This window comes from Salvelinus namaycush, unplaced genomic scaffold (assembly GCF_016432855.1).
Source record: "Salvelinus namaycush isolate Seneca unplaced genomic scaffold, SaNama_1.0 Scaffold78, whole genome shotgun sequence".
Classification (NCBI taxonomy): domain Eukaryota; kingdom Metazoa; phylum Chordata; class Actinopteri; order Salmoniformes; family Salmonidae; genus Salvelinus; species Salvelinus namaycush.
The window spans coordinates 389620-404619 of NW_024061508.1; the positions used below are offsets into that span (position 1 = coordinate 389620).

The 15000-nt window shown below is 46.6% G+C and overlaps 1 protein-coding gene across 1 annotated transcript in view; it reads left to right on the forward strand.

Annotated features, from left to right (window-relative positions):
• Window positions 1-15000, forward strand: part of rab11fip4a (RAB11 family interacting protein 4 (class II) a) — a 90604-nt gene that overhangs the window by 12560 nt on the left and 63044 nt on the right. The window contains exon 2 of the mRNA XM_038987593.1: window positions 12881-12968. Within this exon, the coding sequence (XP_038843521.1) occupies window positions 12881-12968 (88 nt within the window). The remainder of the gene's footprint in view (window positions 1-12880; window positions 12969-15000) is intronic.

The window sequence follows — 15000 nt, forward strand, 5'->3', positions numbered from 1 at the left end:
TGTGTGTGTGTGTGTGTGTGTGTGTGTGTGTGTGTGTGTGTGTGTGTGTGTGTGTGTTCTCTCAATGTATGCAGCACTATTCACTCATCACATCCCTTTGATTTGTCTGTTTTTTATCTTATAATGATGGATCAGATGTTCCTGCTGCTGTCACCAATTAGCCTGTTAGTCTGTTAGCCTGTTAGCCTGTTAGCCTGTCACCAATTAGCCTGTTAGTCTGTTAGCCTGTTAGCCTGTCACCAATTAGCCTGTTAGCCTATCAGCCTGTTAGCCTGTTAGCCTTGATCCTCTGGGCCTGACTGTGTGAGATTAAGACATGTTTTGTGTTTGTTTTGTCTAGTTTTTATCTCATAAGATCAATAAATGATCAATAGATTAGCTGTTCCTATCACCAATTAGCCCATTATCTTGTTAACCTGTTTTCTGGTCCTCTGGTCCTCTGAGAGTTGTTAGGCTTGTCTTTAATAAAGATATTTAAACAAATTAAAATGAGTTGGCAATGTACCAGATCAAGTAATTTAGATAAATTAATTGATTGATTGATCTTTGGGCGTTTTTCGAGCACACTATTCATCCTCCATGCAGCCTCTTGTTTTGATGCAGGCAGTCTACCTGGCCACTGCTGTCTACAAAGCAGACATAATACATCTGATTGACATCACACAAAGTAGACAAAATATATCTGATTGACATGACACAAAGCAGACATAATACATCTGATTGACATGACACAAAGCAAGAGAACATGACAGAATGCTATGAAGGGTCAGAGGTGAGGAGAGAACATAACAGAATGCTATGAAGGGTCAGTGGTGAGGAGAGAACATGACAGAATGCTATGAAGGGTCAGAGGTGAGGAGAGAACATGACAGAATGCTATGAAGGGTCAGAGGTGAGGAGAGAACATGACAGAATGCTATGAAGAGTCAGAGGTGAGGAGAGAACATGACAGAATGCTATGAAGAGTCACAGGTGAGGAGAGAACATGACAGAATGCTATGAAGGGTCAGAGGTGAGGAGAGAACATGACAGAATGCTATGAAGAGTCAGAGGTGAGGAGAGAACATGACAGAATGCTATGAAGGGTCAGAGGTGAGGAGAGAACATGACAGAATGCTATGAAAGGTCGGAAGTGAGGAGAGAACATGACAGAATGCTATGAAGGGTCAGTGGTGAGGAGAGAACATGACAGAATGCTATGAAGAGTCAGAGGTGAGGAGAGAACATGACAGAATGCTATGAAGGGTCAGAGGTGAGGAGAGAACATGACAGAATGCTATGAAAGGTCAGAAGTGAGGAGAGAACATGACAGAATGCTATGAAGAGTCAGAGGTGAGGAGAGAACATGACAGAATGCCATGAAGGGTCAGAGGTGAGGAGAGAACATGACAGAATGCTATGAAAGGTCAGAAGTGAGGAGAGAACATGACAGAATGCTATGAAGGGTCAGAGGTGAGGAGAGAACATGACAGAATGCTATGAAGGGTCAGTGTTGAGGAGAAAACATGACAGAATGCTATGAAAGGTCAGTGTTGAGGAGAGAACATGACAGAATGCTATGAAGGGTCAGAGGTGAGGAGAGAACATGACAGAATGCTATGAAGGGTCAGTGGTGAGGAGAGAACATGACATAATGCTATGAAGGGTCAGTGTTGAGGAGAGAACATGACAGAATGCTATGAAGGGTCAGAGGTGAGGAGAGAACATGACAGAATGCTATGAAGGGTCAGAGGTGAGGAGAGAACATGACAGAATGCTATGAAGGGTCAGTGGTGAGGAGAGAACATGACAGAATGCTATGAAGGGTCAGAGGTGAGGACAGAACATGACAGAATGCTATGAAGGGTCAGAGGTGAGGAGAGAACATGACAGAATGCTATGAAGGGTCAGAGGTGAGGAGAGAACATGACAGAATGCTATGAAGGATCAGTGGTGAGGAGAGAACATGACAGAATGCTATGAAGGGTCAGAGGTGAGGAGAGAACATGACAGAATGCTATGAAGGGTCAGTGGTGAGGAGAGAACATGAAATAATGCTATGAAGGGTCAGAGGTGAGGACTGAGGCAGAAGGTGTATGATGATGAATCAGGCTTCTATCAACAAGCTATGACTCCCTCTCATACAGAGGGAGAGAGAGAGAGAGAGAGAGAGAGAGAGAGAGAGAGAGTTGGTGATGACTATTCTCTCAGCAACATACAAACTCGCACGACCCTCCACATTCTGATCTTCGTCATTCACACCTTCCCCTCCTCTTTTGTCATCCTCCCCCTTCCTCCTCTTTCCTCATCCTCCCCCTCCCTCCTCTTTCCTCCTCTCGTCTCCTACCCCCTCCACTCCACTCCTCTCCTACCCCCTCCACTACTCTCCTCCTCCCTCCCCTCTTCTCTCCTACCCCCTCCACTCCACACTCCACTCCTCTCCACTCCACTCCTCTCCGTTCCACCCCACTCCACTCCTCTCCGTTCCACCCCACCCCACTCCACTCCTCTCCACTCCACTCCACTCCTCTCCGTTCCACTCCACTCCTCTCCGTTCCACTCCACTCCACTCCACTCCACTCCACTCCTCTCCGTTCCACCCCACTCCACTCCTCTCCGTTCCACTCCACTCCTCTCCGTTCCACTCCACTCCACTCCTCTCCGTTCCACTCCACTCCACTCCTCTCCGTTCCACTCCACTCCACTCCACTCCACTCCTCTCCACTCCACTCCTCTCCGTTCCACCCCACTCCACTCCTCTCCACTCCACTCCACTCCTCTCCGTTCCACTCCACTCCTCTCCTCTCCACTCCACTCCTCTCCGTTCCACTCCACTCCTCTCCACTCCACTCCTCTCCGTTCCACCCAACTCCACTCCACTCCACTCCTCTCCACTCCACTCCTCTCCGTTCCACCCCACTCCACTCCACTCCTCTCCACTCCACTCCTCTCCGTTCCACTCCACTCCTCTCCACTCCACTCCTCTCCGTTCCACTCCACTCCACTCCTCTCCGTTCCACTCCACTCCACTCCACTCCACTCCACTCCTCTCCTCTCCACTCCACTCCTCTCCGTTCCACTCCACTCCTCTCCTCTCCGTTCCACTCCACTCCTCTCCACTCCACTCCGTTCCACTCCACTCCTCTCCGTTCCACTCCACTCCTCTCCGTTCCACTCCACTCCACTCCTCTCCGTTCCACCCCACTCCACTCCTCTCCGTTCCACCCCACTCTACTCCACTCCACTCCTCTCCGTTCCACCCCACTCCACTCCACTCCACTCCTCTCCGTTCCACTCCACTCCACTCCTCTCCGTTCCACCCCACTCCACTCCTCTCCTCCTCCTCTCCTCTCCTCTCCTCTCCTCTCCTTCTTCATGGTTGGCATGTTCTCAGCGTGTCACAGTGAAAAGCCTGGAAATGTTCTTCACAGACAAACTGTACCGCCAATAACACGTGTGTGTGCATGTGCCCTGTAGCAACCCCCCCCCCTCTCTCTTTCTCTCTCACTCTCTCTCTCTGTCTCTTTCTTTCTCTGTCTCTTTCTTTCTCTCTCTCTTCACTTCCTCTGCCTCCCCCTCTGGGCTCTCCTCCTGGTAGCCTAGGAGATCACACAGCCCAAAGCATTGTGGGTAAAATTAATCTCTCTTTGGTGCATCATGTTCTCTGTTGTCTCTGTGTTATCTCTCTTCTCTCTGTTTTCTCTCTGTTCTCTCATAGTTTAGTGGAATAGGGTTCCATGACATATATGTTGTGTCCCAAATGGCACCCTATTCACAATTTAGTGCACTACAGCACCATATGAGAACTGGTCTAAAGTAGTGCACTATATAGGGCATAGGGTGCCATTTGGGTCTCTCACATTCACTAGATAACAATTAATAACAATAGTAATACCTACTGAGAGTCCATTAGTGTTGTTCAGGAGCTCTTCTACAGAAGGACACAGCTGTATTTCCATAGTTGTTCAGGGTTGTAATGAACCAGGACCAGGCTATGACTACATTAGTCCTGGTTTGACAGGGTTGTAATGAACCAGGACCAGGCTATGACTACAGTAGTCCTGGTTTGACAGGGTTGTAATGAACCAGGACCAGGCTATGACTACAGTAGTCCTGGTTTGACAGGGTTGTAATGAACCAGGGACAGGCTATGACTACAGTAGTCCTGGTTTGACAGGGTTGTAATGAACCAGGACCAGGCTATGACTACAGTAGTCCTGGTTTGACAGGGTTGTAATGAACCAGGACCAGGCTATGACTACAGTAGTCCTGGTTTGACAGGGTTGTAATGAACCAGGACCAGGCTATGACTACAGTAGTCCTGGTTTGACAGGGTTGTAATGAACCAGGACCAGGCTATGACTACAGTAGTCCTGGTTTGACAGGGTTGTAATGAACCAGGACCAGGCTATGACTACAGTAGTCCTGGTTTGACAGGGTTGTAATGAACCAGGACCAGGCTATGACTACAGTAGTCCTGGTTTGACAGGGTTGTAATGAACCAGGACCAGGCTATGACTACATTAGTCCTGGTTTGACAGGGTTGTAATGAACCAGGACCAGGCTATGACTACAGTAGTCCTGGTTTGACAGGGTTGTAATGAACCAGGACCAGGCTATGACTACAGTAGTCCTGGTTTGACAGGGTTGTAATGAACCAGGACCAGGCTATGACTACAGTAGTCCTGGTTTGACAGGGTTGTAATGAACCAGGACCAGGCTATGACTACAGTAGTCCTGGTTTGACAGGGTTGTAATGAACCAGGACCAGGCTATGACTACAGTAGTCCTGGTTTGACAGGGTTGTAATGAACCAGGACCAGGCTATGACTACAGTAGTCCTGGTTTGACAGGGTTGTAATGAACCAGGACCAGGCTATGACTACAGTAGTCCTGGTTTGACAGGGTTGTAATGAACCAGGGACAGGCTATGACTACAGTAGTCCTGGTTTGACAGGGTTGTAATGAACCAGGACCAGGCTATGACTACAGTAGTCCTGGTTTGACAGGGTTGTAATGAACCAGGACCAGGCTATGACTACAGTAGTCCTGGTTTGACAGGGTTGTAATGAACCAGGACCAGGCTATGACTACAGTAGTCCTGGTTTGACAGGGTTGTAATGAACCAGGACCAGGCTATGACTACAGTAGTCCTGGTTTGACAGGGTTGTAATGAACCAGGGACAGGCTATGACTACAGTAGTCCTTGTTTGACAGGGTTGTAATGAACCAGGACCAGGCTATGACTACAGTAGTCCTGGTTTGACAGGGTTGTAATGAACCAGGGACAGGCTATGACTACAGTAGTCCTGGTTTGACAGGGTTGTAATGAACCAGGACCAGGCTATGACTACAGTAGTCCTGGTTTGATAGGGTTGTAATGAACCAGGACCAGGCTATGACTACAGTAGTCCTGGTTTGATAGGGTTGTAATGAACCAGGACCAGGCTATGACTACAGTAGTCCTGGTTTGACAGGGTTGTAATGAACCAGGACCAGGCTATGACTACAGTAGTCCTGGTTTGACAGGGTTGTAATGAACCAGGACCAGGCTATGACTACAGTAGTCCTGGTTTGACAGGGTTGTAATGAACCAGGACCAGGCTATGACTACAGTAGTCCTGGTTTGACAGGGTTGTAATGAACCAGGACCAGGCTATGACTACAGTAGTCCTGGTTTGACAGGGCTGTAATGAACCAGGACCAGGCTATGACTACAGTAGTCCTGGTTTGACAGGGTTGTAATGAACCAGGACCAGGCTATGACTACAGTAGTCCTGGTTTGACAGGGTTGTAATGAACCAGGACCAGGCTATGACTACAGTAGTCCTGGTTTGACAGGGTTGTAATGAACCAGGACCAGGCTATGACTACAGTAGTCCTGGTTTGACAGGGTTGTAATGAACCAGGGACAGGCTATGACTACAGTAGTCCTGGTTTGACAGGGTTGTAATGAACCAGGACCAGGCTATGACTACAGTAGTCCTGGTTTGACAGGGTTGTAAAGCACTTGGGCCAGGCTAGTGTGGTGTAGTGTAGTGTGTGTGTGTGTGTTGTGCTGTAAATTGTCCTCAGCATGTTATCGTCAGCTGCAAGAGACCAGCAGTGAATATTTGAAACCTCTTATGTAACCATGATTCTTACAGTACATAGGCAGTGTGTGTTTGTGTCCTTTGATATGAAACAGTTTAAAGAAGAGAGTGTAACTGTGTGATGCTGCAGCAGGCTAGAGAGCTCTGTCAGGCTGTAGACCTACACCACCCTCAGCTTAACACCGTACACTCTATACTGTGTGTGTGTGTGTGTGTGTGTGTGTGTGTGCGTGCGTGCGTGCGTGCGTGCGTGCGTGCGTGCGTGCGTGTTTGCATCCTTACTCGCACCAATATTCCACACAGGAACTCAGTGACAAGTCTCAGAAGCTCAGTCACTGTGACAACCCTGAGTCTGTTCTCTCTTATCTTCTCAGCCAATGACAGGCAGAGTTGCAAAGAAAAAGCCATATCTCAGACTGGTCAATAAAAAGAAAAGATTAAGATGGGCAAAAGAACACAGACACTGGACAGAGGAACTCTGCCTAGAAGGCCAGCATCCCAGAGTCGCCTCTTCACTGTTGACGTTGAGACTGGTGTTTTGCGTGTACTATTTAATGAAGCTGCCAGTTGAGGACTTGTGAGGCGTCTGTTTCTCAAACTAGACACTCTAATGTACTTGTCCTCTTTCTCAGTTGTGCACCGGGGCCTCCCACTCCTCTTTCTATTCTGGTTAGAGTCAGTTTGCGCTGTTCTGTGAAGGGAGTAGTACACAGCGTTGTACGAGATCTTCAGTTTCTTGGCAATTTCTCTCATGGAAATAGCCTTAATTTTTCAGAACAAGAATAGACTTGTAATCGAACCCACAAATGCTGATGCTCCAGATACTCAACTAGTCTAATGAAGGCCAGTTTTATTGCTTCTTTAATCAGGACAACAGTTTTCAGCTGTGCTAACATAATTGCAAATGGGTTCCTAATGATCAATTTGCATTTTAAAATGAAAAACTTGGATTAGCTAACACAACGTGCCATTGGAAGACAGTAGTGATGGTTGCTGATAATGGGTCTCTGTTCGATCCAGGGTGACTTCTTTCACTAGAATGACCTCTCCACTATCTCCTCCCTACACTAGTAGGATATATACATCTATCACTACCACTATCTCCTCCCTACACTAGTAGGATATATACATCTATCACTACCACTATCTCCTCCCTACACTAGTAGGATATATACATCACTACCACTATCTCCTCCCTACACTAGTAGGAGATATACATCACTACCACTATCTCCTCCCTACACTAGTAGGATATATACATCTATCACTACCACTATCTCCCCCCTACACTAGTAGGATATATACATCACTACCACTATCTCCTCCCTACATATAGTAGGATATATACATCACTACCACTATCTCCTCCCTACACTAGTAGGAGATATACATCTATCACTACCACTATCTCCTCCCTACACTAGTAGGAGATATACATCACTACCACTATCTCCTCCCTACACTAGTAGGATATATACATCTATCACTACCACTATCTCCTCCCTACACTAGTAGGATATATACATCACTACCACTATCTCCTCCCTACACTAGTAGGAGATATACATCACTACAACTATCTCCTCCCTACACAAGTAGGATATATACATCACTACCACTATCTCCTCCCTACACTAGTAGGAGATATACATCTATCACTGCCACTATCTCCTCTCTACACTAGTAGGATATATACATCACTACCACTATCTCCTCCCTACACTAGTAGGATATATACATCTATCACTACCACTATCTCCTCCCTACACTAGTAGGAGATATACATCACTACAACGATCTCCTCCCTACACTAGTAGGAAATATACATCTATCACTACCACTATCTCCTCCCTACACTAGTAGGATATATACATCACTACAACGATCTCCTCCCTACACTAGTAGGATATATACATCACTACCACTATCTCCTCCCTACACTAGTAGGAGATATATATCACTACCACTATCTCCTCCCTACACTAGTAGGATATATACATCTATCACTACCACTATCTCCTCCCTACACTAGTAGGATATATACATCACTACCACTATCTCCTCCCTACACTAGTAGGAGATATACATCTATCACTACCACTATCTCCTCCCTACACTAGTAGGAAATATACATCACTACCACTATCTCCTCCCTACACTAGTAGGAGATATACATCTATCACTGCCACTATCTCCTCCCTACACTAGTAGGATATATACATCACTACCACTATCTCCTCCCTACACTAGTAGGAGATATACATCTATCACTGCCACTATCTCCTCCCTACACTAGTAGGATATATACATCACTACCACTATCTCCTCCCTACACTAGTAGGATATATACATCTATCACTACCACTATCTCCTCCCTACACTAGTAGGAGATATACATCTATCACTACCACTATCTCCTCCCTACACTAAGTCTAGGATCACATCCTAGACTTTCCTTAATACATGCTCTCCTGCCTACACCAAGTAAGGGAGACAAAGTGTTCTCTCATCTAAATCTCTCTTCTTCTCTAAAGAAATAGAGGAGTGTCTCTGTTCTGTCACCTAAATCTCTCTCCAGATTATCTCCTGTCTACACTAAGGAAGGGGAAGAGAGAGCTGTGTTCTGTCACCTAAGTCTCTCTCCAGATTATCTCCTGTCTACACTAAGGAAGGGGAAGAGAGAGAGCTGTGTTCTGTCACCTAAATCTCTCTCCAGATTATTTCCTGTCTACACTAAGGAAGGGGAAGAGAGAGCTGTGTTCTGTCACCTAAGTCTCTCTCCAGATTATCTCCTGTCTACACTAAGGAAGGGGAAGAGAGAGCTGTGTTCTGTCACCTAAATCTCTCTCCAGATTATCTCCTGTCTACACTAAGGAAGGGGAAGAGAGAGCTGTGTTCTGTCACCTAAATCTCTCTCCAGATGGCCTCCTGTCTACACTAAGGAAGGGGAAGAGAGAGCTGTATTCTGTCACCTAAGTCTCTCTCCTGTCTCCACGGTGAATCTTAGCTGTTCCTTAAGTTAACACCTCCTGTCACAGCCAGACCCAGTTCTGTTGTACGGTGGATTAGAACAGTGACGCAGACATTTACATCTGCTGAGAGCAATGGGGGGAAAACACATTTATGCAAGTATCACCCCCTTACTGAGAGCAGTAAAATCTACAGTAGAGATGAATCGGTTATTAGTACCAGCTGGTTCCAGTGCAGTAAAGCTACAGTAGAGATGAATCGGTTATTAGTACCAGCTGGTTCCAGTGCAGTAAAGCTACAGTAGAGATGAACACAGTTATTAGTACCAGCTGGTTCCAGTGCAGTAAAGCTACAGTAGAGATGAACACAGTTATTAGTACCAGCTGGTTCCAGTGCAGTAAAGCTACAGTAGAGAGGAACACAGTTATTAGTACCAGCTGGTTCCAGTGCAGTAAAGCTACAGTAGAGAGGAACACAGTTATTAGTACCAGCTGGTTCCAGTGCAGTAAAGCTACAGTAGAGATGAACACAGTTATTAGTACCAGCTGGTTCCAGTGCAGTAAAGCTACAGTAGAGAGGAACACAGTTATTAGTACCAGCTGGTTCCAGTGCAGTAAAGCTACAGTAGAGATGAACACAGTTATTAGTACCAGCTGGTTCCAGTGCAGTAAAGCTACAGTAGAAATGAACACAGTTATTAGTACCAGCTGGTTCCAGTGCAGTAAAGCTACAGTAGAGAGGAACACAGTTATTAGTACCAGCTGGTATCACTATATAACAACATAGTGTGTGTGTGTGTGTGTGTGTGTGTGTGTGTGTGTGTGTGTGTGTGTGTGTGTGTGTGTGTGTGTGTGTGTGTGTGTGTGTGTGTGTGTGTGTGACGGACTCTGAGGGGAGTAGACTGTTATAAATCACACTTCAGTCTCCATAGGGAGGAAGTGTGTGGCACAGAGGGCACTGTAGCTGCCCACTTACCCAGGGTGCTGTGTGTTCGTCTGTGTGTGTGTGTGTGTGCGTGTGTGTGTGTGCGTGTGTGTGTGTGTGTGTGTGCGTGCGTGCGTGCGTGCGTGCGTGCGTGCGTGCGTGCGTGCGTGCGTGCGTGCGTGCGTGTGTGTGTGTGTGTGTGAGAGTGAGTGAGTTATGGCTGTGCTTAGCTATGCCCTATTACATTGCTCTGCTTTTGGAAGGTCATGTAAATAAAATAAAATAAATAATAAAAAATGTCTTCTGTCCTGAGGGGCATACTACCATGCAAGATAGATCTATTCAGGCTTTTCTACAGCTAACCAGCTAACCAGCTAATCAGCTAGCCAGCTAACCAGCTAACCAGCTTCAGTCAGCTTCACATTCCAGCTCAGGCTTCATCTGTACTATGACGGTGGATATTGCTCGTCTGCCTGCCGCTAATTCTAGCAGGCTTGTGACTGCGAGTGCATGCTGCTCAGGGCTAGTCCACCGCCAAACTCTTCATTGAGACAATGCTGAAACATCAACCCATGGGAGAGTCAGAACTCTTCATTCCTTTATTACTACTGATATGTTACTGACATGAGGGCTGCTTAAATGTCACATTATCCTGCTTTAAATGTCACTTGAATCTACTTTAAATGTCACATGATGCTACTTTAAATGTCACGTGATGCTACTTTAAATGTCACGTGAATCTACTTTAAATGTCACGTGATGCTACTTTAAATGTCACGTGATTCTACTTTAAATGTCACGTGATGCTACTTTAAATGTCACGTGATTCTACTTTAAATGTCATGTGATTCTACTTTAAATGTCACTTGATCCTACTTTAAATGTCACGTGAATATACTTTAAATGTCACGTGATGCTACTTTAAATGTCACGTGATTCTACTTTAAATGTCACTTAATTCTACTTTAAATGTCACGTGAATCTACTTTAAATGTCACGTGATTCTACTTTAAATGGTTGGCAGTTGAATCTCAACTCAGACTTTGGAGTTAATCATTTCTGATCTCTCTCTGTCTTTAAAAAAATATTTAACCTTTATTTAACTAGGCAAGTCAGTTAAGAACAAAGTCTTATTTACAATGACGGCCTACCAGGAAACAGTGGGTTAACTGCCTTGTTCAGGGGCAGAACAACAGATTTTTACCTTGTCAGCTCGGGGATTTGATCTTGCAACCTTTCGGTTACTAGTCCAACACGCTAACCACTAGGCTACCTGCCGCCCCTCTAACCACTAGGCTACCTGCTCTAACCACTAGGCTACCTGCTCTAACCACTAGGCTACCTGCCGCCCCTCTAACCACTAGGCTACCTGCCGCCCCTCTAACCACTAGGCTACCTGCCACCCCTCTAACCACTAGGCTACCTGCCGCCCCTCTAACCACTAGACTACCTGCCACCCCTCTAACCACTAGGCTACCTGCTCTAACCACTAGGCTACCTGCTCTAACCACTAGGCTACCTGCCGCCCCTCTAACCACTAGGCTACCTGCCGCCCCTCTAACCACTAGGCTACCTGCCGCCCCTCTAACCACTAGACTACCTGCCGCCCCTCTAACCACTAGGCTACCTGCCACCCCTCTAACCACTAGACTACCTGCCGCCCCTCTAACCACTAGGCTACCTGCCGCCCCTCTAACCACTAGACTACCTGCCGCCCCTCTAACCACTAGACTACCTGCCGCCCCTCTAACCACTAGACTACCTGCCGCCCCTCTAACCACTAGACTACCTGCCGCCCCTCTAACCACTAGACTACCTGCCACCCCTCTAACCACTAGGCTACCTGCTCTAACCACTAGGCTACCTGCCACCCCTCTAACCACTAGGCTACCTGCCACCCCTCTAACCACTAGGCTACCTGCCGCCCCTCTAACCACTAGACTACCTGCCGCCCCTCTAACCACTAGACTACCTGCCGCCCCTCTAACCACTAGACTACCTGCCACCCCTCTAACCACTAGACTACCTGCTTCCCCTCTAACCACTAGACTACCTGCCGCCCCTCTAACCACTAGGCTACCTGCCGCCCCTCTAACCACTAGACTACCTGCCGCCCCTCTAACCACTAGGCTACCTGCCGCCCCTCTAACCACTAGGCTACCTGCCGCCCCTCTAACCACTAGACTACCTGCTCTAACCACTAGGCTACCTGCTCTAACCACTAGGCTACCTGCTTCCCCTCCAACCACTAGGCTACCTGCCTCCCCTCTAACCACTAGGCTACCTGCCGCCCCTCTAACCACTAGACTACCTGCTCTAACCACTAGGCTACCTGCTCTAACCACTAGGCTACCTGCTTCCCCTCCAACCACTAGGCTACCTGCCGCCCCTCTAACCACTAGGCTACCTGCTACCTGCTCTAACCACGAGGCTACCTGCTACCTGCTCTAACCACTAGACTACCTGCTCTAACCACGAGGCTACCTGCTACCTGCTCTAACCACTAGACTACCTGCCGCCCCTCTAACCACTAGGCTACCTGCTTCCCCTCTAACCACTAGGCTACCTGCTTCCCCTCTAACCACTAGGCTACATGCCGCCCCTCTAACCACTAGGCTACCTGCTTCCCCTCTAACCACTAGGCTACCTGCCGCCCCTCTAACCACTAGGCTACCTGCTTCCCCTCTAACCACTAGGCTACCCGCCGCCCCTCTAACCACTAGGCTACCTGCTTCCCCTCTAACCACTAGACTACCTGCCTAAATAACTTTGTTCCTTAGTTATTTAGCAAATTGTTCATACTTACAACTCTGTATTGTATAACGGCTCGTAAGTAAGCATTTCACGGTAAGGTCTACACCTGTTGTATTCGGAGCATGTGATGAATACAATTTTATCTGACTTGTCTCTGTCAGGTGAAGAAGTTGACTAAGTACCTGGATCCCAACGCTCACGGCAGGATCAACTTCAAAGACTTCTGCTATGGCGTGTTCGCCATCAAGGGTAAGAACCTCTCCTCTCCTCTCCTCTCCTCTCCTCTCCTCTCCTCTCCTCTCCTCTCCTCTCCTCTCCTCTCCTCTCCTCTCCTCTCCTCTCCTCTCCTCTCCTCTCCTCTCCTCTCCTCTCCCCTTCCCGTCCCCTGTGTGTGTGTGTGTGTGTGTGTGTGTGTGTTTTCACCCTAATCTCTATCAGGCCCATAGAGACTATATGGGAGGATGTATCTCTGTATGTATAAATAGCCAGTGTGGTGGAACAGAGACAATGCATCTCTTTCACTCCTACATAAGACACCCTCTTAAAGGGATAGCACACTACACTCAGTTTTTCACTAATTTAAATGGATAGCACACTACACTCAGTTTAGCACTAATTTAAAGGGATAGCACACTACACTCAGTTTATCACTAATTGAAAGGGATGCGACACTACACTCAGTTTAGCCCTAATTTAAAGGGATAGCACACTACACTCAGTTTAGCCCTAATTTAAATGGATGGGACACCAAACTAGGTTTAGCACTAATTTAAAGGGATGCGACACCACACTAGGTTTAGCACTAATTTAAAGGGATGGGACACTACACTCAGTTTAGCCCTAATTTAAAGAGATGGGACACCACACTAGGTTTAGCACTAATTTAAAGAGATAGCACACTACACTCAGTTTAGCCCTAATTTAAAGAGATAGCACACTACACTCAGTTTAGCCCTAATTTAAAGGGATAGCACACTACACTCAGTGCAGCACTAATTTAAAGGGATGGGACACCACACTAGGCCCCGTGTGGCTCAGTTGGTAGAGCATGGCGCTTGCAACGCCAGGGTTGTGGGTTCGATTCCCACGGGGGGCCAGAACAACAAAAAAAAAAGGTATGAATGTATGTACTTGTAAGTCGCTCTGGATAAGAGCGTCTGCTAAATGACTTAAATGTAAATGTTTAGCCCTAATTTAAATGGATGGGACACTACACTCAGTTTAGCCCTAATTTAAATGGATGGGACACCACACTAGGTTTAGCACTAATTTAAAGGGATGCGACACCACACTAGGGTTAGCACTAATTTAAAGGGATGGGACACCACACTAGGTTTAAGCACTAATTTAAAGGGATGGGACACCACACTAGGTTTAGCCCTAATTTAAAGGGATGCGACACCACACTAGGTTTAGCACTAATTTAAAGGGATCCGACACCACACTAGGTTTAGCCCTAATTTAAAGGGATGGGACACCACACTAGGTTTAGCACTAATTTAAATGGATAGGACACCAAACTAGGTTTAGCACTAATTTAAAGGGATCCGACACCACACTAGGTTTAGCCCTAATTTAAAGGGATGGGACACCAAACTAGGTTTAGCACTAATTTAAAGGGATCCGACACCACACTAGGTTTAGCCCTAATTTAAAGGGATGGGACACCACACTAGGTTTAGCACTAATTTAAAGGGATGGGACACCACATTAGGTTTAGCACTAATTTAAAGGGATGGGACACCACATTAGGTTTAGCACTAATTTAAAGGGATGGGACACCACACTAGGTTTAGCACTAATTTAAATGGATGGGACACCACACTAGGTTTAGCCCTAATTTAAATGGATGGGACACCACACTAGGTTTAGCACTAATTTAAAGGGATGGGACACCACACTAGGTTTAGCACTAATTTAAATGGATGGGACACCACACTAGGTTTAGCACTAATTTAAAGGGATGGGACACCACACTAGGTTTAGCACTAATTTAAAGGGATGGGACACCACACTAGGTTTAGCCCTAATTTAAAGGGATGGGACACCACACTAGGTTTAGCACTAATTTAAAGGGATGGGACACCACATTAGGTTTAGCACTAATTTAAAGGGATGGGACACCACATTAGGTTTAGCACTAATTTAAAGGGATGGGACACCACACTAGGTTTAGCACTAATTTAAATGGATGGGACACCAAACTAGGTTTAGCCCTAATTTAAAGGGATGGGACACCAAACTAGGTTTAGCCCTAATTTAAAGGGATGGGACACCACAC